The sequence below is a fragment of the Lycorma delicatula genome, chromosome 6 (genome assembly GCF_047948215.1).
Source record: "Lycorma delicatula isolate Av1 chromosome 6, ASM4794821v1, whole genome shotgun sequence".
NCBI lineage: Eukaryota > Metazoa > Arthropoda > Insecta > Hemiptera > Fulgoridae > Lycorma > Lycorma delicatula.
The window spans coordinates 139,817,750-139,845,581 of record NC_134460.1 but is presented as its reverse complement, the minus strand read 5'-3'; the positions used below and the strand labels follow the sequence as shown (position 1 = coordinate 139,845,581).

Sequence of the window (27,832 nt, the reverse complement as noted above, 5' to 3'; positions counted from 1 at the left end):
AGACACGAATGCAACGAATTGGCCATGTTTACTAACAGAGTTAAACAAAACTTATAGGACCTTGTTTTAGAACACTGATAACATGATTTTATTCTCTCTATTTTCAGCTGTTAGTTGCAACATATCGAAAGTGTAAATAGTTCATTTTAAAGCCAGTAAAGTGCAGCACATGTCAATGAAAGAATTATATTAGTCACATTAATATGATGATAGTACTCAAATGAAAAAGTTCTAAAACAAGTTTACACAACCGTAGTCTGTGCAGACAGTTTACTGCAGTTATGTAAGTGCGACGCCAGTTCCAAAAAGGTTAAGATTAACATTTGCGATTTAATGGATTGTTTAATTTGGAACTTCACATTGATTGACATCATTTGCCCCTAATATGTTTTTCATGTTAAATTCCTCCCTTAATTTATAGAACTGTGATCAAGTTTTTGTGGTTATTTCTTAAATGTTGTGTATACATGTATGATTTTGAACTTAACAGAAGACATTTTATGATGTTAGTGTTAGAAAGTTAATGAAATAGCCATAAAATTAAAATCATCATTCTCATCTAAAATATACTATAAAAAATAAAGACTGGTTTTTGAAAGAAATAAGAAGTGTTTCGCTAATACTTAGAAATTTCTGAAAGTCTCATATTGGAAGTACAGACAAGTTTAAAAGAATAAATTAACTACCATTAATTAAATTAACTATCATTAGCACCAACTGTTTGTGTATTTTAATCAGACAGTTATTTCTGCAATCATTAAAGAAATTGAGAAAATGTTGTGCACCACCAAAGGCTGGTTTGTTCAAAATACTCAACATTAAAATATGAATGAAGTTGTAAGTACATATATATCACCAGTTACTGAAGATTATTTTAAGAATATTTTCCTTAAAGTAATAGAGGAAGGTGAATGCTGAGTTTATTTAATGTCTAGCATCAATGAAATATGCTACAGAAATATTTGGAGTGTATGTTACTCTGCAATGCATATATCTCCAGTTTGGTTTTTTCTTCTACACACATTATCAAGAAAGAAAATAATATGTATTATGGTTAAATGCCATTAATGTCTAGTAGTAGATCATTAATCATGTTTTATACTGTATAGTATTGTAATTCCATTAAAATACTGTAATTTAATTTCACATAAAATTTACACTTTAGGAAAGTCTTTGCAACAGTATGGCTGAGTAGTAGTTGTTAAGGTCCTGAATTACTAGTACTCTCCATGAAGCAATTTGGTTGTTAATTATGACCTAAAATGGTTTAATTGTTAATAATAAATAATAATTATTATTATCATTTTATTTAACAAGGGACATTTTTTTAATAATAATTCCTCAGCAACAATTGCTGATATTTTTTGATGGTGTCAAATTTTAATGCATATTTTATCAACAGTCTTCTAGTTTTTTTTAGTTAATTAAGTTCTTGGCTATATAGTTAGTTATACAGTTTACTATCCTATATAAGGGAAATTATGCTAATATAGTTAGCATGTTTCCCTAATTTTTGCATTCAAGTTTTTGCAGATATATTTGATGTCACCCTCTTAACAAAAAATCACAATTCTAGCATTGAAAAATTGTGGAAGAATATGTATTTTGGATATTATTATTTCCATATATGAAGGATTGATGCTATTTAATCTTGTCACAATCCGTGTAGAAGTCTGAGAAATATGAACCTTATGGGTTCCGTATTTTTAAATTTTACTCAAAGGGTAGGTAGATTTCTTTTCACATAATTTAATGTTCCTTGGCTAAGCTACTTTTTTAAGACATTTATTTGGTCTTATTTTGAGGGAAAAAAAATTTTTTTTTTTTCTTGTATATGAAACCAAAGATCACAGTCTTGTTCTAATTTTATGATTCCATTACATGTCATTTTGGTTTTATATTTGGGGCAGTTTTATTAAGGAATGAAAATAAGTCTACATTTTTTTTATTGGTTATTGTTTTGCTTTGTATCTACGTTTTGCAGATTTTTGCTGGGATTTTTTATGAAATTTTTATATAACTTCTGAACATGGGTCAGCGATGCCATTGAGTTTTTGTTACAGTTAGTTAAGGGGACGTGGAAATACGGTTATCATTTTCTATCAAAATTTTTTTCAAAGAATGCAATCAAATCAGCTTGTTTTACATAATTGCTTACTTTTTATATTTAGTACTTTAATGTTTTAATTAATTTTCCTCTTAAGAATTAGTATGTTGAAGGCAAAGTCCTTTTTATTTACTTTTTATTGCTTATTTCTATTTAATGTGGTATATGTTTATTTATTTCAGTGGATATATATTCCTCCATCTTCTTTTTTTTATATTATTGAAATCATATAATAGAGTAATTACAATTGAATATTGTTACAACTTGGGATTTTCCATTAACTCTTGTAATTCTAATTTGATGTAATGCGACCTTTAAAGTTAGATCTGGTAGATCTGATATGGGTTAAGATGTGGACACGAGGGTATGTTCATAAGTTAGGTATCTCTGCTTTGTTTATTTTAAAAGGCAGATAATCTTTCTATCGTCTACCTTCTTGTTTTATTGTGTACGTTATTAGAATTTAGTGAGTTTTTCAATATGTCTTTTCTGGTTTATGTGTTAAGAAAATATTGTTTTTATATATTAATTTGATGCTGTCACACTTTATGTGGACTATTTGACCAGAAAGTATTTGAGTGCCTACATGTTTGTCAGTTTAGCAGATTGACATAATGTTTTACCTGTACTTCATTCAGTGCAGTATCTTTTCAGGCTAAACTTTATTATTACTTCTATGATACAGAAATCATTTCATACAGTTCTTGTTTATAAAATATTTAGTTAATCAATAACAAAAAAAAAAATCATGTGAATTCAGATAATATAATTTTCTTTAATGTTATTTATTGTATTTTATGAAGTAAAAAAAGATTATTCAAACATAACATTTTTTCTGCATGATCACGATTATTCAAACATACTTTTAGTACAATACAGTAATGTTCCATTTACACTTAAAGGGGAAAACTGTCATCCTATCATATAAATAATCCTTCTTTTAGATACATATCCTGAATGCATATGTGTAATTTTACTTTTTTCAAAACAGGGACTTCTGAGGCAGAGGTTATGTTTATGCTGAACATAGTTGCCAACACAATAAACTCTTATATATGCTCTTTGTCAGGTGCAGGTATTATTTCTTTGTTATAATAAATTATTTTTCTAAAAATGATTATATACATTACATTATAACTAGAAAGTATAAAAAGAAATTTGGTACAGTGGATACATTTATTAAAAACTGAATAACGGCAAGAAAATTTAGTTTCAGGCTTGTAATCTGTCACACAAAAAAAAAACAATTAGATTTTTCAAGAAATAATAATGTAAAGATATGGTTCCCCTCTAAAATTTTCTACCATAGAAGACTAGTGTTGTATGCATTTTTGTAGATAGTAAAAATAACTAAATTGTTTATTATTAAACATTCATAGTTTGTTCCCTTGATTATTTTTTTTATTTTAGACTATTTTATTGTAGGCTGTCGTTATTTATACTATTTCTAATTGAATACTTTTTCTGTTCTTTGATTTTATGTTTTTTAAATTGGTTTTTTTAGCAATTTCTTTTTACTCTTATTTAGTTGAGTTGTCCCAACCTGTTCCTTAATTTTTCTTTTTGCTTTAGTAGCAAATGCTTATCTTTTTCATTTTAAATATTATTTCTCCTTATTTCATTTCATGATATCTCATAGTTATTTTTAGGCTCCAAGACTGGGCTGATATGGCTAAACATGTTTTAGGACGAAGCTCATCTTACAATACTCCTATTATTGTTCAGCAGTTTTGTGAAAAATTGAAATGGATTGAGATTGTTCTTACAACTGAAAGTACAATGTTGATATCAAGGTTTTTATTTGTTAAATATTTAAACTTACTGTATTAGTTTTGTAAATTATAAGTTAAAATTGAATATTAATAGCAAAATTACTATTTATCTTATAAATATTTGGAATAAGTATCAAAAGAACTTAAAAGAAAGTCTATAAAATGCTCAATCAAAAAAATGTATTACGGTATGGATAAAATGATCGGAAATTTGGATATTAATTACACAGTTAATGAATAATTTATACTTATGCATCCTATCAGTAATATTTATCTGTATGATCCACTGCTGGTTTAACTGTTTGATCATTTTCTTTGACCTGCTACTTGTTAAATGTTTTTCTTAATTAAAAAAATATATATATGTATACATGTTAGAAATGGCAGCATGCTGGAATTAATTTAAATAAAAATAATATTTTTTTCTATTCATCCATAAACTACAGTTGAAAGTTCTAGAGATATACATTTTTATTATTATATTAATGGGTTTTACATTTAAAACGACATCTAGCATATGCCATATTTGCTCAAATATATGTTGACCTTTCCCCATTTTTTTTTTTTTAATTTTTCAGAGAAAAAAGTTGCTAGAAATCTTTTTTCCACTAAATAAAATTTTAGTACCAATAAGAAATTAATTTTGAAATTTATTCTATAAAACTACATAATACTACTATATACATAATTTTTATTATACGATTCCTCTTTTTAAGTACCGTCTACAATTTGGTCAGAATCAAAAGTTCTACTTAAATTTAGAGAAGGAAATGTGACAAATGGCTAGTAAATAGGATACCAGTATTGTACAACATTTATCAATATTCTCACAAAAGGACTGTCATGAGCAAGAGCTGTCATGTGGATATCACTCACAGCTTTCATTAATTTTACTCCCTGTCCCAGGATGCCAAAAAATGTGGCAGTGTAACTAAGAAATTACTGATATTTAAGGAAAGACAAATTTATTGAGCATCACCGCTTTTTTACCAAAACCAGCACTCAACATTCTGTTTGCTGCAAAATAGTTTGCCATCCTTCCTTCAACTTATAGCTGAGAACATAGTCATTAAACATATTTTCAAAGAATATGGCTTGTAATTTTTCTTGTTCCCGTTATTTTATTTCATATTTTGTTTCTTATTAAAAATGTAAAGTAAAATTTAATCCTATAAATCATTACAGTTTAAAAAAATTTGATAAGTATTTTTTACATCCTTTAGGGGATTTCAATAGGTTTTTTCTTCATTGGTAACACCAGTTTGTATCTGCAGCTCTATGTCTGGTGATAATTATATGTGTTTTATAATTTTCAATTCTGTCATAGTTTATTGTTATTGATATAATTTGGTTACTCTTTAAACTTTGCCCATCATATTAACTTCAATATTCGAAAACTAATAAAAATACAATCTGCTAATGGCGGGCACGCTATTTTACTAAACAGCAGTTCATAATTGCTTTACTTTTAATTACCCATTATTAATTATTATTTGCCAAACTCAAATAGTGAGTCCACAAAACAAGTAAAAAAGCCTCTCAGCTTTTTCTTTGTAACTTGCAAGTGATTTGCAGTTAGAATATTTAGCATTTTTCTTGCAGTTCTGTTGATCCTAAAAACAGGTCCCCTATTACTGATAATAAAAATCTGTAGTAAATTCATTAGTTGAATGTTATTGAATGCTTTTATGGTGCCTTGTCTTTAGTCCATTGAAATAAGTATGGATGGTGCAAGATTCTATTCTATTATTTTCATTTATTGTTTATCACCTCAGCTTTACCCATTATAAACTTAATCCAATATTGTCAACGATAATGCTTCAAATAGAAATAAATAATAAATCTTGATATCATCCCTCACTAACCGTCTCTCTCTCTTTTGCTGATTAGATTACTTTAATTAAGAGTATTTTGTTTTCGTGAAATAGTCAGCTTCCAAAGCACTCAACATTTTTCTCTTCTTGAAGCACACTTTGAAGGAGTGAATGAATAATTATACTCTTATAATATTTAATTATAATAAATATAATATTTATTTATAATATTATACTCTTATTAATAAACAGTTAAAAAGCTAAAAACATTACTGTAATAAAAGCTTTTGCACACACTCTTCAGTCTTCATTAATGGATGCCAAACAAGAAAATTTAACATTCAAATCAGATTGACTTGAGTCGGACTGACAGTTAGCCTTACAGTTACTTTGTCAGGCAGTGTTCTACTTTTTTCCAGCTGCAACAGCTTTTTTAATTTTTTGTAGATGATATCCTTAGGATAAAATAGTTTGTGTTTGTAAACTTGTATAACTTCATTCGCTTGATAAATAATTTACTGTTTGTAAATTTGTGAAATATAGAAGAATTATTTTAATTTTAATATCATTGAAATCGTATGAGGTGTGTGAGAAAAGTAATGAGATTGGTAACACTGCAAGCAATCTGGCAATGCTGTGTCTACCGGTCTGTGCTAGACCAGTTTTTTTATCCCTTCCACATGCTCAGTAAGAGTTTCAACTCCATTCAGCCAACACATTATTTTTGACAGCGCCATCAGTGACGTTGTGTTTTTGTTGTGTGTTACGAAAATCGAGCGTCAGAATTTAGAGCAATGTTCTGCAATCAAGTTTTGTGTTAAACTTGGGGAATCCGTGAGTGTGACCTTTGAAAACTTGAAACAGGCCTATGGGGAACATTGCTTATCAAGAGCACAAGTTTTCTGCTAGCACAAATCATTTTTGGAAGGCCGAGAACACATTGAAGATCAACCTTGCTCAGGGAGACCTTCAACTTCAAAATCTGACGAAAACGTTGAGCGTGTGAGGGTTCTTGTGAAATCAGACCGTCATTTAACAATAAGGTTGATGAATGAATAGTTAAATTTAAACACTTTCACCATACATCAAACATTGATAGACAATTTGGACATGCAAAAGGTTTGAGCAAAACTGGTGCCAAAAAACCTTACAACGGAACAGAAGTACAATCGAAGAAACGTGTGCATTGATCTTCTTGAGAGGATTTACAATAACCAAGAATTTTTCAATCGTGTGATCACTGGTAATGAATCCTCGATATTTGAGTACGATCCTGAAACAAAGTGGCAAAGCAAAGAGTGGCATACTCCATTATCTCCTTGACCAAAAAAATGTTGAATGAGCAAATCAAAGATCAAAACCACCCTGATTTGCTTTTTTGGCAGAAGGGGTATTGTGGATAAAAATTTGTTCCTCCAGGACAAACTGTCAACCAAGTGTTTTACAAAGGTGTCCTTGAAAGGCTCAGGAAAAGAGTGATTCGCGTGAGACCAGACATTGCAGACAAGTGGATACTTCATCATGATAATGCCCCGTGTCACACAGCCATTTCCATCAGGGAATTTTTGACCTCAAAATGCATTCCTGCGGTTTCTCAACTCCGCTATTCACCTGATTTGAGTTCTTGTGACTTTTTCCTTTTCCCGAAATTGAAACACGTCTTAAAAGGATGTAATTTTGGAACTCAGGAGAACATTCAAAAGACTGTAATCGACCAGTTAAAAGCCCCATCAGTTGAAGCCTTTCAGCGCTGCTACCAGGAGTGGGAACAACAACTCCGTCAGTGTATAGCTGCCCAAGAGAGCTACTTTGAAGGGGATAATATCACTGTTTGAAAAAAATAAAAACTCTGGTAAGTAAAAAGTCAGTCTCATTACTTTTCTCACACACCTCTTATTTCATAATTTCATCCTTTTATATTTCTTTCTTTTCGTTTATTGCTGTTGTTTATTTTTTGCCATTAAAGTGTATTATAAAATGTTGTTAAGTTTGTGTTTATTATTTCAGAATCAAATCACTTGAAGATGCTCAAGTTGAGTTACAGTCAGAATGTGAGGTACTTAGATCTCAGATTTCTAGATTGAAAACAACACTCGAACAGAATAATGCGTTAGTGGTTCGGCTCCGTAAACAAAACAGTTTAATCACTTGGGTAAGAAGAACTGCTTTTTAACACCCATTTTTACAATTATGTATTTTTTTAAAGAATATTTCAGTGTTTTTGGATTATAATGTTAGTAAATTTGTTTAATTTTATTTGCCATAATGCGACATCTCCTGTATGGCTTACATAGAAAAAGTTGGAATTATGGGACATTGATTTACAAAAAGCATATGATACTATTCTCAAGGAAATGTGTGGAGAGCATTGAAGGTTAAAAGTGTTATGATGAAGTTTTTGGGGTAAATTCAGTTGCTATTCATAGGGTGAAAGTAGTGTAAAATTACCACCTGTAGAAAAAAATTTCAAGGTTAAAACTGCCCTGCAGTAGTTGAGTGATGTATCATTTCCTGTTTTGTTCATTCAGTGATAATAGCTACAAAGAAGTTAAGGGAAATTGTAACCAGGCAAGAATATGAGCTTGGATGTTTGGTAATGCTATTGTTTTAGTTGCAGAAAATGAAAGATATGTATAAGACAAGCTGTATATGTGGGTTAGGCAGTTGTACACTTAAAAAAAAGGAGAGTTATGAGAGGCAACATGTAGCTGTAATGTTTTCTTTATCCTTGTAGCTGGAAGGTGAAGATTTTGAGGTGGTAAGAACAGTTGAATACTTGGGTATAGAATAAAAAAAAATTGAGTAAGGAATCAGATCAACAAGCAAAGGTAGACAAAGATGAGATTTTTAATAAAAATCTTACTAAGAACAAGAAAAGTTACAATAAATATTGAGAACATTAGATTTGTGACTTGAAAACAGTAGGTAAGGATAGAATAGAGTAGACTGAAATGATATAACCCACCGGGTTGGTATAGTGGTGAATGCGTCTTCCCAAATCAGCTGATTTGAAAGTCAAGAGTTCCAGCATTCAAGTCCTAGTAAAGTCAGTTATTTTCACACGGATGTGAATACTAGATTGTGGATACTGGTGTTCTTTGGTGGTTGGGTTTCAATTAACCACACATCTCAGGAATGATTGAACTGAAACTGTACAAAACTACATTTCATATACACTCATACATATCATCCTCATTCATCCTCTGAAGTATTATCTGAAAGGTAATACTGGGTACTGGAGGCTAAACAGGAAAAAGAAAGAAATACTGAAATGATATGTCCATTTATGTATTCACTATAGGCTGATTTCCAGTTGCAGCTACTCCCCCTATTTTTTATTTTATTTTTTTTTTTGCTATGAGAAAGTGATTTTTTTCTATGGCGGGGTAAGGAAAAAACCCAGGTCTGATCAGGATTTGAACCAGCATTAATAAAATGAGAAAAGAAAGGTCAGTAAGGGAATTCTGGAAATAATTTAAAAAAACATTCACAGAGAAGCCCAAGAACAAAATGAATAGAAAAGGGAATGTAGGATATTCTTAAGAGGAGCTAAATTTAAGTTATTTGAGGTACTTACATTTGGAGGGATTTATATATGAAAGTGTGTAATTATATATGATCTACTTATAAGTAGATCATATATGTAAAGTATTCAGTTTACCTGCATAGAATGAATACTTTAAAGATAAATGGTTTTAAAATCAAGTTTTTGAGTACTTTTAAAAGAATTGTATCAGTGATTCTGTGTGTTCATGTTATTATGTAGTGGTATTAACTAACTTTTTTATCTGTTTAACTGTTTAATATCTGTTTTATCATTTTGCAGGAGAGAAATGATTTACGTGAACTGGTTGATTCATGTCAAAAAGAATTCACTATGACATCAAGTGCATCCCTTGATATGCAACATCTCGGTAGAATTGAAGCACTTGAAAAAGTATTGGAGGGATATAGAAAAAGAAGTGAACAGTTGGAAGCTGATCCCAGTATATATTTTTATATTTTTACTAGGTTTTTTAATGTATAATTCAGTGATATTAATTTTATAAAAAGTTTAACTATAATTTTTATTGGGAGGGGGGTTAATATCCCCCATACAGTCGATCCTAAATATATGACATAGCTCAGTCATTGTTATATCTAGTTTTCACATACATTTATTGATTAAACAATATATCCAAAAAGATTTCCCGTATTTAAAATATCTAAGAACCATATCATGAAAATAAGTACCGTTTCCTTCTAACACTGCTGCATTGCAGCTCTGAGCTTGCGTGCCACATTCAGTCGATTGAAAATACTGATTGTGAAATTAGGGTGATTATCTCATATTTAATAAATGCAAAAACTGTTAAACCAGCCGATATTCATTGGTGAATTAAGTTTTTGTTGAAAAAACTATGAGTGATGATGTGGTTAAAAAGTGGGTGTGGCAGTTCAATGAGGGATGCAGTAATGTGCTTGATGAGGAAAGGAGTACACGCATCCTTCTGTCATGAATAACAATTTGGTTGTGCTAGTGGATGAAAAATTAAAGAAAATTGACGGTTTACAATTTCGTCTTAAAAGTAATACTTTTAAACAGAACGCTTTCTCTGAAAGAATCTTTCAGATTAATTAGCTGTTTGGTAACCACTGAAGACAGTGCTGTTAATTAGCTTCCAGAAATTCTGTAGAAGAATAAATTCCAATTCTTTGAAAGAAGATCATTTTATATTTAATAATTTTTAAGTAGAATTCTTAAAATTTTTTTTTATTAATTCATTTTCTATTAATAATTTTGGTATATCATATTGTATTTTTTAGGTCTAGCTGTTGCTGTTATAAACTCAAACTCTGATTCAGCAGAATTGTCAAAATTGAAGGTTGAACGGGATGCTCTTCTAAAGGAAAAAGAAGAGCTTACAAAGAAAATTGAAGAACTTAATGACCAGCTTGAATACAGAGCTTTAAAAGGAGATTTTGATATCAGGCAAACAAAGATTCTTCATTTAAGGTTATTTTTATATTATCATTATACTTGATAATATATTTCCTTTATTTTATTTGAACTCTACTTTCAGGTTTCTTTAAAAATAACTGATAACGTATATTTATAAAATTAAAACTGTTATTAATATACACTTCATTGGAATGTTATGTGCTTTCATTATAATATATTTGACTTATGTTAACTACCAACAACTATCACAAATGACTAAGAATTAGCTCCATTTTTACTTGTAAATTAATACATATTAAACCCTTTCAATATATTTTTGACTGATCACATTGTTGATTTTTGTTATGCTTTTGGTTTTAACTGTTTAATTTCTTTATTAGCTTATAATAGTTTATTTAGGTAACTTACAGATTTGGTTGAGGTTTCATTTCATAAAAATGAAATCACATTTTCATAAAATGTGATAAACACATCAAGTTTGTCACCCAACATTCACCTTGGTTTGATATGGCTTCCATTTTTAATGCGACATACATCCCACCTAAAGTCAATTTCATTCCAGATTGTTGCCAGCAAGTCGGGTGTTATCTCTAGAGTTGCAGCATTAATTTGAAGTTTTAGCTTAACAAGATCAGCAGGCAAAGGTGGTACATGTACCTGATCTTTAATGAAACCCCACTAGAAAAAATTTAGTGGGGTAAAATCAGGGCAACAAGGTGGCCATGTAATTGGACTTTCATGACCAATCCACCAACCTGGGAACTGAGTATCAAGAAAATTTCAGACTTCTAGGCGATAGTAAGGTGGTGCTCCATCTTTCTGATAGCAATGGTGTCCATCTTGGTCATCATTATCTAACTGAGGAATTAGAAAATTTTGAAGCATGTCCAGATAAACAACACCATTTACACTTGCCTCCTGATAGAAGAACAGGCCATACAGTCTTTGTTTGCTTAAGACACAAAAAGCATTGACCTTACGGCTATCACAATTGTGCTGCAAAGTTTCATTTATTTTTTGTTACCCCATATTTGGTAGTTATGGTTGTTCACCTTGCTACTCATGTGAAACAATGACTAATCACTAAAAATTACATTGTTTTAAAATGTATCAATCTCTGCAATTCTGTCCATCATTTCCACACAAAACTACAGTTGAGCAACTTTGTTGTGATGTGTAACGTGTTGAACCATGGTTAGTTTGTATGGGTTCAAGTACAATCGTTTACAATTGCACATGCCAAACAGTTGTTTGTGGAATGCCAGTCTAACATGACACACATCAAATTGATTTCTTTGGACTACGCACAGAGCTTTCTCTGAGTTCCACAGCAGCTTTAGGGACACGTGAATGTCTTGATGATTTTATATATTTAACAGAACAGCCTATCTCAATGAAGGTTAAGTGCCTAGAGTAAATTGTATGCCTACTAGGTTGCTTTTTACCATACTGCAAATCGTGAAACCAAAACACACAGTGAGCACATTCCACAGCAGTAAATATATCCATTTTTAGCATCATTGGTGATAGTACTGGTGGTTGAATTCAGTACTAATGAACTACGTGAGTCAAAGCTTGTCATGTTTTTTGCTATGAAATGAGACCTCAACTGAATCTGTAAGTTATCTAAATAAAATTTGATATGCTTTTAAAGTTGTGAAGTCCTTTTTGAATCATCTGGTATGTATTATGTTTTTTTTTATTTGTTGCTACATAAAGTCTATTTAAGATGTACAATAAGTTTAATGTAATGTTTTATTTGAGCAAGACAAGTTAATGGATTAATTTTATAAGAATCATACAACTGTTAAGCATCTCCTCAGACTGTGGAATTCTAAGGCTGAAAATGTCTGGGGGCCTTGATTTACAAATACACTTTCTCTCCTTAAATTTTTAAAAAATTTGATCAGAAATATGTCTAAATATTAATGAATATTTTCTAAATATCAAACATTAATTTTAAAATTTGTTCCTGCCTGAATTTATTATTTCTGCTTAATACCCAAATATCAATAATTCTTCATTTTATGTAATGAAACGAGAATACGTACTAGAAGACCATGAAATCGTAGCATCTCTGCCTTTCATCTAGTAAGTCTTAGGTTCAAATTTATTATTAATAAATGACCTTATTCCTGCAATTATGTTATGCTACATTTAGATTTGTGAATAGAATTCTGATTTTTTTCTACAGATTAAAGAATGTTTATTATTATTTTACAGATCTAATCCAACTGCAGAAGCATCATCCAGCCATGCTTCTGAAATAGAAAAATATCAAGTTGAAATAGCACTGTTAAGGGAAAGAGTTAATCTATTACAAGAAGGAAAAACTCATGACTTGACTCAGATGGTTAATGAAAGAGTTGACATTAATACTGGAAAAGAAATTGAAGGTAACATTTTTTTTAGGGTTATTCCAGTAACGTCTGAAAACTCAATTTTTTATAACTTAAAATTCTATCTAACACTAATTAAGTTTGAAAAAAAATGTTTAACACTATTAAATTATTAATCAGTGCAGGTCATTGATCCATGCAAGTACAGTCATGTCAGTAGTTTATATTTTTTTATATATCTTAAGTGTCTTATACATTTATTGTATACTAATACATATATTGTATGATTTTTTAATAATACTAATGTTTAAGCAACTTATTAAATTTATGTAATTTATGATGTGATATTTTTCTTCCCTATATTATTATTATTATTATCTTTTATGACCACATAGGATCACTTTAGTCAGTCCATTATCCAAGTCTCTTTGATGGGACAGTTTGGGCCTTGCAGTCCTCACAGTACTTTTTCATACACTTCGTTCTTTGTGTCCTTTCTAGTGTTGAAAATGTTTGTGATATGTTCATGATATCTCCAAAGGATCCTAGTCTCCTCCTATGCATGGTATCACTGATGGGTTCTAACTCTTTTACATGACTTTGTTGGGCTAATCCACCACTGCCCGTCTTTCTGGGTTTTTTATCATTTTAGGTTCTTCCAATTCTTCTTCTGATTTTCTGGATCTGTCTGTCTGGTTTTTTTTTAAGATTCGTTCAAGTAAAAGAGTGTTTCTGCTGCATAAGTTGCTTTTGGTTTTATAACTGTGTTGTAGTTTCTTATTTTTGTGTTTGTTGATACACATTTTTATTGTAAGTTTACTAGGTTAATTTTTGAGCTTTTGCTTGTTTGTTTCTTCTTATTTGGATCGAGGTTTTTTCATTTAGGTTGTTTGTTGTATCTCACAGGTATTTAAATTGGGTTTTCCTTGAATAATCAATTCTGTGATAAATCTTTATTTATATCAAATTTTTAAAGTCTAAGTTAGTTAATTTTAAAAATTGTCTCATATTTATGATTCTTGACTCAAAGAGTATGTAGAATCTCCCCTTATAATAAAGAAAACGTCAGTTTTGAGGAAGCAACAAATGGTTAATCAGTTTAATGGTTGTAGGATGTAACTAGATAAATACAAGTTGATAGTTGATAGCATTAATGAAGTACAATGAACAGAGTGAAATTAATGACCAGAAGATAACAAAACACTCAGTAGAATGAACCACAATTCAATTTGAAAGTGATCGAGTTGACTCTACATAATTTTCAGGAACATGGCATATTAGCTAACTGGCAATTATTCGTAAGTCAGCTCTGTAGCTTTTTTTTTAACAAAAGTAAAATACAAACTAATTAGAAAATTCTTTTCCAAGAGAAAATAAATTTGTTTTGTTTTTTTAAATTCTTTTGGGCTTATTCTGCTGTTTTTTATTATCGCATAGTGGAGTTGTGAATAAGTTGGTTTTATAAACATCTCCACAGGACATAACATTTAATGAATAGATCACTGATTCTAACATGAAAATATCGGCTATGGTACAGTATTTTCTTTTTAATTCAATTTCTTGTTTCTAAATTCCTTTGTATAACAATTGTTATTACTGTTTTTGTTATAAATCTATCCTTTAAATATATATATATATGTTTCTGAAACTTGTAATTCACAGTAATTCTACTATTTTACTATGTTTTAGAATAGTGTACATCAACTTAAAAAATTATCATCAACTATCTAAATTATCATCTCAAAAATTATCATTAACTTAAAAACATTAATTAGTTTTGTTATTGATAATATTGTAATTTTTTTCAGAACTGAAGGAGAAACTGAGCTCTCAAGAGAAACAAAATCAGAAGTTGCGTGAAGTTTTTAAATTAACCAGTCTTGAATTTCGTGAAGCCATTAATATGCTTCTTGGTTATAAAGTTGATGGTTTACCTAACAAAAAGTATAGACTATCAAGTATTTATGCTGAAACACCAGATCAGAATTTAGTTTTTAAGGTAAATATGCCTTTTTCTGGTAATTTCTTACATAATTTGTTCTTAATATATGCCAATAGTATAATTATGTGTCTCAATGTGTTTAAAAGTCTATATTTAAAAATATTGCATTATTATGTCTTATCATCGAAATTAAGATTTGTAGTTAGGAGTAAATAATTAACAAAAGGACATTAAAAGACAGATTTTTGTAATAAATAAACTTTATAAACTGGTAATTGAGGAACACATTCTGTGCCAATCTAGCCAGTTGACAAAAATCTCTTGTTTTATAGAGTAATGAGAAAATGCATATCATCATCCTTTTGTAATACATCAACTTTTTTAAACTACTTTAAGCATAGTGTAATTTGTTTCAAAACTTAAAATGTGTTTATCTGTGATCATGTGTGTGAAGATTGGTTTGATCTACTTGATTTACCTGTTACTACCATAAACTGCTATACAAGCCTAAATAGCTGTAGGTATTTTTTAAGTCATTTGCGGAGAATTGGCAAATTCTTCCTTCTTCAGAACCACAGATTACCAACTTATGATAAATAAATTGTCTACATAAAAATATACAGTTCACAGTTATGTATTATACCTCTACCGTATTGTGACTTTATTAGCAGATTCATGGCTACCACATATAAATATTGATGTAAAAATTACAATAAAAATATTAGTCAAAATAATTAAGTCATATAAAAAGTAAAACCTTTTTCTGTAAGTTTTTCTCATGTTTGTTAATTGTACTTAATGTTTGGTGTAGAATGATATTTACATGATGTAAATAATTAAGAACTCATTAAGAAAATACAGGAAAAAACCATTTTAAGTAGTATTAAAGGGATGATCTACCAACAGAAGTACCAAGTAAGAAACTTGACCCAAAGAAGGATTTTTAGATCTCTTCCAGACAAAAGGCCACAGTTTCTTGGGAAATTGGATTTCATTACCTAGTACTATATGGAGCAGCACATTATTCAGTAGAAGAAATTAATTTTGAATCTCTGCAATTCTGTGCTCTAGCCAGAGTTGATTTTGATAATAATGTATAAACCTCCTAGGTTGTTTAAAATGCGTGTTAATAAACTGAAGAAAAAACTCATTTTGAAATATTTCATATTTAATACATGTAATGTTTTAATATTAATTTTCTAAAAAATTCTAGTTTTATGACAAATGAGCTGTTAGTAACTCAGTTTGAATCAGCAGGGCTAAATATTTTTTATCTCCCAACCAACTAGAACTGTGATTACCAATTAGAATTGTGGTCTTTAGACATAACTGTCAAACTACAGAACTATCATTATTATAATAGTCCAGCATATGCACTTACCACTTCATAGTAAGATAAAGATCTCTTTTTCTGTTTTAAAAATTTTATCAATTACATTTTGAAAACCTTATTCTTGGACAATTTGGGAAAGTTAAATAACAATAAATAGTATTGGCTTATCTATAATGAAAAAACTAAAAAAAAATTCTATTACTTTCCAGAAAGGCTTCTTTTAACCTTTGGCCTTTAGTGTGAAAACAAAAATGGGTGAAATATTGAAGAAATTGTTAAGTCTAGTTCTTGCTAAGGAATCTCCATGCATTAAAAATTTATGCAGTAGTTATTCGTAATACAAAAATATTCAACTATTAAAATTAAAAACATATGGCGAGTTATTAAGAGTGTTATGCAGATTTGGAAATAAAACTGGTCAAATGAATTCATCAAAAATAACAAAAAAACCAGACTTTTGTCATTTCTTCATGCAGTATATATTCTTACTGTACTATACCACTACATTTGTACTCTGGTATTCATACTTCATTCTGCTGTTCTTGTAACAGAATAATTTAATAAATTCTTTCCTGAAATTTTAAACAAAAATATTGATCCATTTCAAATAAAGTCATTTATTTTTGTTAGTTTTATTGGTAAATTAATATTTTTATTTCCTGTTGAGTTCAAAGAAATAAAAACCTATATTTTGAATCAAAGAGTAAACTTTCAATGAGTATTGATTAAATTCCTGCCATAATTTTGTCAGAAGTTCTATTCACTGTTGTTGCCCTCTAATAAATTTAATGAATCTTTTACCAATGTTATAGTTCCTTTGTCTTAAAACTTCCTTTGTTTTGTTATTCCTGTCCATAAAAAAGATTCTGCTCTTGATATAAAACTTTATAGGTTCTTATTTTCTAAAGCAGTTGAATATTAATGCAAAACAGACTTAAATTTCTTGAAAGCATAACTTATTAACTAAGCCTTATTGATTTTGCCTTACAGCATAGTTTTAGGAAAATATTTTACACAAAAGCATGATTTTACAGGAAAAATATCCTATTCAATTTTCTGCAATCTTATTTAATTTATTATATTAGTCATTTCTTATTGATAAAAAGACTTATTTACATGGAATAAAAAACTCCTTCAGTTTATTAGTCTTATCTTCATATCTTACCAGTTGTAAATTAGTTTTTGAAATTTCACTGCTTTTGTTCCTAATCAAAATGCTTTAATCTTTAGGTATCTTATCCATCTGTATAATGTATAGATCTTCACTTAAAGGTTTAGAAAATGGAGTGCCACAGAGATGTTCTTGGTACTCTGTTTGTTTATTAATGACTACCCTTAAAATCTCAAATCATTCATGGTTACTCTCTTCACATATGATACAAGAAGTTTATTCACTGGATGAATTATAACTATCTAACTTTAACTGTTGGCAGAAACTGCACATATAACATTTCAGCATTTTCAGGACCTTAGTTCTTTCTTGTAAGTGTAAACTATTAGACATTTGAGAACCTTGTTTCTCTGCATCTTAAGCTTTTTCAATCACAGTTGTTTATTTCTCTTATCTCAAGCTCCATACAATCCTTATCTCAACCCAAATTAAAGCTTTCAACCAGTACTTTTTGTAAAATTGTAAGCATGCATAAGAAGTACTGAGTGAAGGGTTGAAAGCTTGCAATGAAGAGCTATGAACATGTAAAATATCCTATTTCATTAAATTTCTTTCAACTATTTTTTCTCTCATAAAACAATATATCTTCAGGAACAAATTATTACATAGGATGACTCAGAACCATAAATGATTAAGAATTTTCTGTATAAAAGATGTTTTTCACTGAAGCCTTTAAATTATAAATGTTAAGAGAAGTTATAAACATACACCTTTGCCTTGTTGAGAAAGATAAGTGTCAGATGCAGTACCTTGATTTTGTTCCAGTGATACTATGAATACTTTCTTTACTGTACAAAAGATTAGACATTTCTTTTTTTTTTTTAGCAGTCAGTGCCTATAATCTCATTAAGAAAAATAGGGAAAATGTTAAGTGCAGTTAAAAACTTGCTCTCTAAGATATCAAACCATGTTAATGCTACTTGAACAGTGACTTTCTAAATTAAAATACAGTTTTTCTGAAGAAAAATAGGTCCATATTAAATTATGGATTTTCTGTATTAAAGTCAGAATGGTTTATTGAAAAATAATTTTCACTTTTTAAGTTAACTGTCCTCCTCCATGAATCATGAGACCTTGCCGTTGGTGAGGGGGCTTGAGTGCTCAGGGATACAGAGTAGCTGGACCGAAGGTGCAACCATATCGGAGAGGTATCTGTTGAGAGCCAGACTAAAGAATGATTCCTGAAAGAGGGCAGCAGCTCTTTCAGTAGTTGTTAGGGGCGTGAGTCAGGACGACTTAAACGGCCGTATCAACATCACTCAGTCCTCTGAGTACTGCGCAGCTGAAAGCAATGGAAAACTACAGCTGCTTTTTTTCCAAGAAAATGTGGCTCTGCATTTTCACATAGTAATAATGGAGGCGCCTTCCTTGGTAAAATATTCCGGAGGTAAAATAGTCCCCCGTTCGGATCTCCGGGTGGGGACTACTAAGGAAGGGGTCACCAGAAAATTAAAAAATAACATTCTACGAGTCGGAGCGTGGAATGTTAGAAGCTTAAAAAAGGTTGGTAGGCTAGAAAATTTAAAAAGGGAAATGGGTAGGACAAATGTGGATATAGTAGGAATTAGTGAGGTTCGGTGGGAAGAGGAAGGCGACTTTTGGTCAGGTGATTTTAGAGTAATTAACTCGGCGTCAAATAATGGGCAGGCAGGAGTAGGTTTCGTGATGAACAAGAAGATAGGGAGGAGAGTGGAGTATTTCAAAACGCATAGCGATAGAATCATTGTAATAAGGATAAAATCAAAACCTAAACCGACAACGATTGTTAACGTCTATATGCCTACAAGCGCCCATGATGATGATGAGGTAGAGTGTGTATACGAAGAGATTGATGAAGCAATTAAACACGTAAAAGGAGATGAAAATTTAATAATAGTTAGAGATTGGAATGCAAGCATTGGAAAAGGCAAGGAAGGAAATATAGTGGGTGAATACGGGCTGGGCAAAAGAAATGAAAGAGGGGACCGACTTATAGAATTTTGCACGAAGTATAATTTAGTAATTGCCAACACCCAATTTAAAAATCATAATAGAAGAATATACACTTGGAAAAAGCCAGGCGATACTGGAAGGTATCAGATAGATTATATCATGGTTAAGCAAAGATTTAGAAATCAACTCGTTGACTGCAAAACTTACCCTGGAGCAGACATTGATAGCGACCATAATTTGGTGATAATGAAATGTAGATTGGGGTTTAAAAACCTGAAGAAAAGGTGTCAGATGAATCGGTGGAATTTAGAGAAGCTTGAGGAAGAGGGGGTAAAGAAGATTTTTGAGGAGGACATCGCAAGAGGTCTGAGTAAAAAAGATAAGGTAGAAAATGTAGAAGAAGAATGGGAGAATGTTAAAAAGGAAATTCTTAAATCAGCAGAAGCAAACTTAGGCGGAATAAAGAGAACCGGTAGAAAACCTTGGGTTTCAGACGATATATTGCAGCTGATGGATGAACGTAGAAAATATAAGAATGCTAGTGATGAAGAAAGTAAAAGGAACTATCGGAAATTAAGAAATGCTATAAACAGGAAGTGCAAACTGGTGAAAGAAGAGTGGATTAAAGAAAAGTGTTCAGAAGTGGAAAGAGAAATGAACATTGGTAAAATAGACGGAGCATACAGGAAAGTTAAGGAAAATTTTGGGGTACATAAATTAAAATCTAATAATGTGTTAAACAAAGATGGTACACCAATATATAATACGAAAGGTAAAGTCGATAGATGGGTGGAATATATTGAAGAGTTATACGGAGGAAATGAATTAGAAAATGGTGTTATAGAGGAAGAAGAGGAAGTTGAGGAGGATGAAATGGGAGAAACAATACTGAGATCTGAATTTAAGAGAGCATTAAAAGATTTAAATGGCAGAAAGGCTCCTGGAATAGACGGAATACCTGTAGAATTACTGCGCAGTGCAGGTGAGGAAGCAATTGATAGATTATACAAACTGGTGTGTAATATTTATGAAAATGGGGAATTTCCATCAGACTTCAAAAAAAGTGTTATAGTTATGATACCAAAGAAAGCAGGGGCAGATAAATGTGAAGAATACAGAACAATTAGTTTAACTAGTCATGCATTAAAAATCTTAACTAGAATTTTATACAGAAGAATTGAGAGGAGAGTGGAAGAAGTGTTAGGAGAAGACCAATTTGGTTTCAGGAAACGTATAGGGACAAGGGAAGCAATTTTAGGCCTCAGATTAATAGTAGAAGGAAGATTAAAGAAAAACAAACCAACATACTTGGCGTTTATAGACCTAGAAAAGGCTTTCGATAACGTAGACTGGAATAAAATGTTCAGCATTTTAAAAAAATTAGGGTTCAAATACAGAGATAGAAGAACAATTGCTAACATGTACAGGAACCAAACAGCAACAATAACAATTGAAGAACATAAGAAAGAAGCCCTAATAAGAAAGGGAGTCCGACAAGGATGTTCCCTATCTCCGTTACTTTTTAATCTTTACATGGAACTAGCAGTTAATGATGTTAAAGAACAATTTAAATTCGGAGTAACAGTACAAGGTGAAAAGATAAAGATGCTACGATTTGCTGATGATATAGTAATTCTAGCCGAGAGTAAAAAGGATTTAGAAGAAACAATGAACGGCATAGATGAAGTCCTACGCAAGAACTATCGCATGAAAATAAACAAGAACAAAACAAAAGTAATGAAATGTAGTAGAAATAACAAAGATGGACCGCTGAATGTGAAAATAGGAGGAGAAAAGATTATGGAGGTAGAAGAATTTTGTTATTTGGGAAGTAAAATTACTAAAGATGGACGAAGCAGGAGCGATATAAAATGCCGAATAGCACAAGCTAAACGAGCCTTCAGTAAGAAATATAATTTTTTTACATCAAAAATGAATTTAAATGTCAGGAAAAGATTTTTGAAAGTGTATGTTTGGAGTGTCGCTTTATATGGAAGTGAAACTTGGACGATCGGAGTATCTGAGAAGAAAAGATTAGAAGCTTTTGAAATGTGGTGCTATAGGAGAATATTAAAAATCAGATGGGTGGATAAAGTGACAAATGAAGAGGTATTGCGGCAAATAGATGAAGAAAGAAGCATTTGGAAAAATATAGTTAAAAGAAGAGACAGACTTATAGGCCACATACTAAGGCATCCTGGAATAGTTGCTTTAATATTGGAAGGACAGGTAGAAGGGAAAAATTGTGTAGGCAGGCCATGTTTGGAGTATGTAAAACAAATTGTTGGGGATGTAGGATGTAGAGGGTATACTGAAATGAAACGACTAGCACTAGATAGGGAATCTTGGAGAGCTGCATCAAACCAGTCAAATGACTGAAGACAAAAAAAAAAAAAAAAAAAAAAAAGTTAATTGTTAAAAATATTGCTGTTATTTGACTGTATAAAAATTTAATACATTTTATTGTAGCTTGTATTTATTTATTTTTATGGAATGTTCTATTTTTTATATAGGATTGTTAAATATGAATTTATATATTATCAGTAAACAATGGTATGAATAACATTTTACAGAAAGAATATTTTTTTCCTGAAATCGCAAACACAACCTTTGTTGTGTTCAGAACATTCAAACAATAATCTAGCTGTTGCCCTAACTTCAGTCAGATTGGCAATCATAGAATAAGTATTTTGTAGATGTGATCCTTAATGAAGCCCCTCAAAAGTAGTCATAATTTATGATTTCTGGCAATCTTAGTATCCATGAACGAGCCTCTCAAATATAGGGACCAGGGAACTTATCAACTGGTTGGTGTAAAAATTAGCTAAAAGAGGTAGAGTATTGTTTATTAAGAAAAATTCATTGGAGATTTCCTAGTTGGAGGAAGACATAGTTCACAAGCAAGTCAGTATGTAAAATAAAGGTTGATGTACATGTATAATGTATATGTTTATATTTTTATTAATTTATTTATTGTATGAAATATAAACTACTAGAACACAGTAATTAGATAACATAAACTAAGCCCATAAAAACACTTGAACATTGTTTTTTTTTTCTTTTTAGGTTTAAAGAGCTTATAGTCTTAATTTATTAATTTCCTTTTGAAAATTAATTTTATATAATTAATTAACTTATTTAATACTATGAAATTATATACTATTTATTGAAATATATTTCATATAATATTAAATTTTATTAGCATAGTGGTCAAAACGTTACTGAATTATTTGAATTTTCAAAAAAAATATATACATATATTTTATTTATTTATATAATACCAGTTTACAGAGTAACATCACAGTGACATGATTGTTAACAGTACTTTGCAGGAGATGCCAAGGCATCTGTTTGCATTCTGGTGTGTAAGTGTGGATGTACCAGCAAATGTGTAGTCTTGAATAGGCTTAAGCTGACCACTCTTGAGACATGTGGTTAATTGAAACCCAACCAACAAAGAACTCCAGTATCAGGCATTTATATAAAACATTGTAAATTGTTGCTCTAGGACTTTCAACTCATGTTTGGCTGATAGACTTTGTATGCTTATGCTACCATCTGCATTGTAGGTACAGTTTCAGTACTTTTCTTGTGATGCAGGAGACTCTCTCTTGCTTTAAAATTGTCATACCAAGCATAAATTGTACAAAATAGAGTGATCTTCTATGTTGATATGAAAATTGCACTGCACTCAAAAGTCTGATTTCAATCCAGTAAACTGTTCCTCTTATAAAGCATTCTCTTAAACATTCATGTGACAGCATTCCAGTCACTGGAAAATCCATCAGATGGCAGGACCCAACTCTGCTACTCTCAACCTAACAGAATTAAATAAAACTTCATTAATTCCTTGTTCAAAAAAATCTTTCAGCAAAATATTATATGTTGCAATACTTTTTTATATTTAATTAACATTGTACAAATAATTAATATACTTTTTCTATATATAATAGCATAACGTGGAAAGTTATATGTGAATCTTAAGTTTAGAGATGGATATTGAAAAGATGATCATGAAAAGACAGCGTTAACCTGAAAAGTAGTTGAAGTGACTGCTCCTAGCTTTCAGTAGCATTTGATAAAAGTGAATTTCAGGCGAATAGTTACTGAAAAATAGATAATGCCCAGACTTTAAGCATTAGTAATGCTAATTTTATTCCTAAAAATTTGTTAACATTTAGGAAGTCCAAGTAAAGAAAATGTGATTTTGTTGTATGAGAATGATCACCAAGACAAATAGTTAGGAATCACCATAAAAGTGTTTACATCCCCATTTCACAGACCAGATTTATCACCTGTGTGATTTTTATTTATTTCATCTGCTTAAAGCTATGCCAAGAAAATATTTCCAAACCAAGGAACAAGCCAAAATTCATACAGACCTGGAAGTCAAGACAAATAATTCTGTATCGCATGAATTATTCTATGGCCTCATATTAAGTGAATGTTTCCTTGTTAGGTTTATAAAGAATTTTCTGAGGATTTAAATGTTAACATGTGTTTGTTGTGTTCCAGATGTCACAGAATGGTGGTATGGCATTGTTAGAAACACCTTATTCTGAGACTCTTAGTGATCTGATTGATGTTCACCTTCATCAAGAACATTCTATTCCAGTGTTCCTTGCCGCTATAACAATCCAACTGTTCCAAAAACAGTCTATGTATGGATCAATTGCACCACAGAGTGATCCTGAAATAATACTTTCAGATTGAGAAAATATTTAAATTTGAATGAATGTTATGTAATGTACTGTGTAAATAATGTTAGCATTTTTAACAAAAGTAAATTTATAGTTTTTATTTAATTTTTATGAATTATTTTTTTAATTTAGTTTTATTTTATTATCCTTGGTGCATGAAGTTCTAAATCCTAATATTGTTACTTTCCTGCATTTGTCTTTTTTATAATATATATATATATATGGTTTTCTGATTTGGCAGAGTATAATGATATAGACCAGATTGTAACAGTGAGAAGCATGATTTATTTTGAGTGGTTTAACAAAATAACTATTAGTAATAATGTATATTGACAGATTTAGAATCCAGTTTAGTTTTATTGTATGATAATAGCAATCTTTAAATAATTTTAGTTTTGCTATGTCTTTTATCATCATTCATTCTTTTTTTTGTCTTCAGTCATTTGACTGATTTGATGCAGATCTCCAAGATTCCCTATCTAGTGCTAGTCGTTTCATTTCAGTATACCCCCTACATCCTACATCCCTAACAATTTGTTTTTACATATTCCAAACACTGCCTCCAATTTTTTCCTTCTACCTGTCCCTCCAATATTAAAGTGACTAGTCCAAGATGCCTTAATATCTGACCTATAATAACTCTGTCTCTTCTTTTAATTATATTTTTTTTAAATGCTTCTTTCTTCATCAATTTGCCGCAACACCTCTTCATTTGTCATTTTATCCATTCATCTGATTTTTAACATTCTCCTGTAGCACCAAATTTCAAAAGTTTATAATCATTTCTTCTCAGGTACTCTGATCGTCCAAGCTTCACTTCCATATAAAGTGACACTCCAAACATATACTTTCAAAAATCTTTTCCTGACATTTAAATTCATTTTTGATGTAAACAAATTATATTTCTGACTGAAAGCTCAGTTCACCTGTGCTATTATTCAGCATTTTATGTCACTCCTGTTTCGTCCATCTTTAGTAATTCTACTTTCCAAATAACAAAATTCTTCTACCTCCATAATCTTTTCTCCTCCTATTTTCACATTGAGTGGTCCATCTTTATTATTTCTACTACATTTCATTACTTTTGTTTTCTTCTTGTTTATTTTCATGCGATAGTTCTTGCGTAGGACATCATCTATGCCATTCATTGTTTCTTCTAAATCCTTTTTATTCTCGGCTAGAATTACTATATCATCAGCAAATCGTAGCATCTTTATCTTTTCACCTTGTACTGTTACTCCGGATCTAAATTGTTCTTTAACATCATTAACTGCTAGTTCCATGTAAAGATTAAAAAGTAACGGGGGATAGGGAACATCCTTTTCAGACTCCCTTTCATACTACAGCTTCTTTATGTTCTTAAATTATTACTGTTGCTGTTTGGTTTTTGTAAATGTTAGCAATCGTTCTTCTACCTCTGTATTTGAATCCTAATTTTTTTTAAATGCAGAACATTTTATTCCAGTCTATGTTATCGAATGCCTTTTCTAGGTCTATAAATGTATGTTGGTTTGTTTTTCTTTAATCTTCCTTCTACTATTAATCTGAGGCCTAAAATTGCTTCCCTTTTCCCTATACTTTTTCTGCAACCAAATTGGTCTTCTCGTAACACTTCTTCCACTCTGCTCTCAATTCTTCTGTACAGAAGAAGATTAAGATTAACATTTTTGATGTATGGCTAGTTAAGTTAATTGTTCTGTATTCTTCACATTTATCTGCTCCTGCTTTCTTTGGTATCACTCTTTGACTATAACACTCTTTTTGAAGTTTGACGAAACTTCCCCTTTTTCATAAATATTACACACCAGTTTGTATAATCTATCAATCGCTTCCTCACATGCACTGTGCAGTAATTTTACAGGTATTCTGTCTATTCCAGGAGTCTTTCTCTGCCATTCAAATCTTTTAATGCTCTCTTAAATTCAGATCTCAGTATTGTTTCTACCCTTTCATCCTCTTCAAATTCCTCTTCTTCCTCTATAACACCATTTTCTAATTCATTTCCTCTGTATAACTCTTCAGTATATTCCACCCACCTATCGACTTTTCCTTTCGTACTATAAATCGGTGTACCATCTTTGTTTAACACATTATTAGATTTTAATTTATGTACCCTAAAATTTTCCGTTACTTTCCTGTATGCTCTGTCTATTTTACCTATGTTCATTTCTCTTTCCACTTCTGAACACTTTTCTTTAATCCATACTTATTTCACTAGTTTGTACTTCCTGTTTATAGTATTTCTTAATTCTCGATAGTTCCTTTTACTTTCTTCATCACTAGCATTTTTATATTTTTTATCTTCTTCCAATAGCTGGAATATATCCTCTGAAATCCAAAGTTTTATACCAGTTCTCTTTGTTCCCCCTAAGTTCGCTTCTGCTGATTTAAGAATTTCCTTTTTAACATTCTCCCATTCTTCTTCTACATTTTCTACCTTATCTTTTTTACTCAAACCTCTTGCGATGTCCTCCTCAAAAATCTTCTTTTCCTCTTCTTCCTCAAGCTTCTCTAAATTTCACTGATTTATCTGACACCGTTTCTTCAGGATTTTAAACCCCAATCTACATTTCATTATCACTAAATTATAGTCGCTATCAATGTCTGCTCCAGGGTAAGTTCTGCAGTTGACGTGTTGATTTCTAAATCTTTGCTTAACCATGATATAATTTATCTGATACCTTGCAGTATCACCTTGCTTCTTCCATGTGTATATTCTTCTATTATGATTTTTAAACTGGGTGTTGGCAATTACTAAATTATACTGCATGCAAAACTCTATAAGTTGGCCCCCTCTTTTGTTCCTTTTCCCCAGCCTGTATTCACCTACTATATTTCCTTCCTTGTCTTTTCCAACGCTTGCATTCCAATCTCCAACTATTATTAAATTTTCATCCCCTTTTATGTGTTTAATTGTATCATCAGTTTGTTTGTATACACACTACCTCATCATCATCATCATCATCATCATCATGTAGGCATATAGACATTAACAATCGTCGATTTAGGTTTTGATTTTATCCTTATTACAATGATTCTATCGCTATGCATTTTGAAATACTATACTCTTCCCTATCTTCTTGTTCATTATGAAACCTACTCACGCCTGTCCATTATTTGAAGCTGAGTTAATTATTCTAAAATCTACTGACCAAAAGTCGGTTTCCTCTTCCCACCAAACTTCATTAATTCCTACTACATCGACATTTATCCTATCCATTTGCCTCTTTAAATTTTCTAACCAACCAACCTCTTTTAGACTTCTAACATTCCACACTCTGAGTCGTAGAATATTATTTTTTAATTTTCTGGTGACCCCTTATAACCCCTGGTGACTCCTTAGTAGTCCCCACCTGGAGATCTGAACAGCGGACTAGTTTACCTCCAGAATATTTTACTAAGGAAGGCGCCTCTATCTTTGTTATATGAAAATACAGACAGCTGCATTTTCTTGGAAAAAAAGCAGCTATAGTTTTCCATTGCTTTCATCTGCACAGTACTCAGAAGATTGAGTGATGTTGATATGGCCGTTTAAGTCGTCCTGACCTTTACCTTTTTTTATTGATGTACTTTATTTATTTATTCAGTGATATACATTAGAACAAATCTACTTAATAAACATATACATATACATTTACAATCGTAATAATATAATCCTACACCTAATTCATAGCAATTCACTAGAAATATATTGTCTTGCATAATTCAGTGAACAGAGAGGTTTTTCTTCAAATAATATTATTATAAGATAAAAATTAAAAGTAAACAAAAAATAAAAAC

The 27,832-nt window shown here is 30.7% G+C and overlaps 1 protein-coding gene across 1 annotated transcript in view; it reads left to right on the top strand.

Annotated features, from left to right (window-relative positions):
* Mad1 (Mitotic arrest-deficient 1) overlaps positions 1-24,158 on the top strand; it is a 45,383-nt gene extending 21,225 nt beyond the window's left edge. Inside the window, exons 7-12 of the mRNA XM_075368651.1 lie at positions 7,701-7,845; positions 9,520-9,679; positions 10,500-10,689; positions 12,859-13,031; positions 14,783-14,973; positions 23,868-24,158. Of these exons, the coding sequence (XP_075224766.1) occupies positions 7,701-7,845; positions 9,520-9,679; positions 10,500-10,689; positions 12,859-13,031; positions 14,783-14,973; positions 23,868-24,065 (1,057 nt within the window). The 3' untranslated portion in view covers positions 24,066-24,158. The remainder of the gene's footprint in view (positions 1-7,700; positions 7,846-9,519; positions 9,680-10,499; positions 10,690-12,858; positions 13,032-14,782; positions 14,974-23,867) is intronic.
* Positions 24,159-27,832: the final 3,674 nt, after the last annotated feature.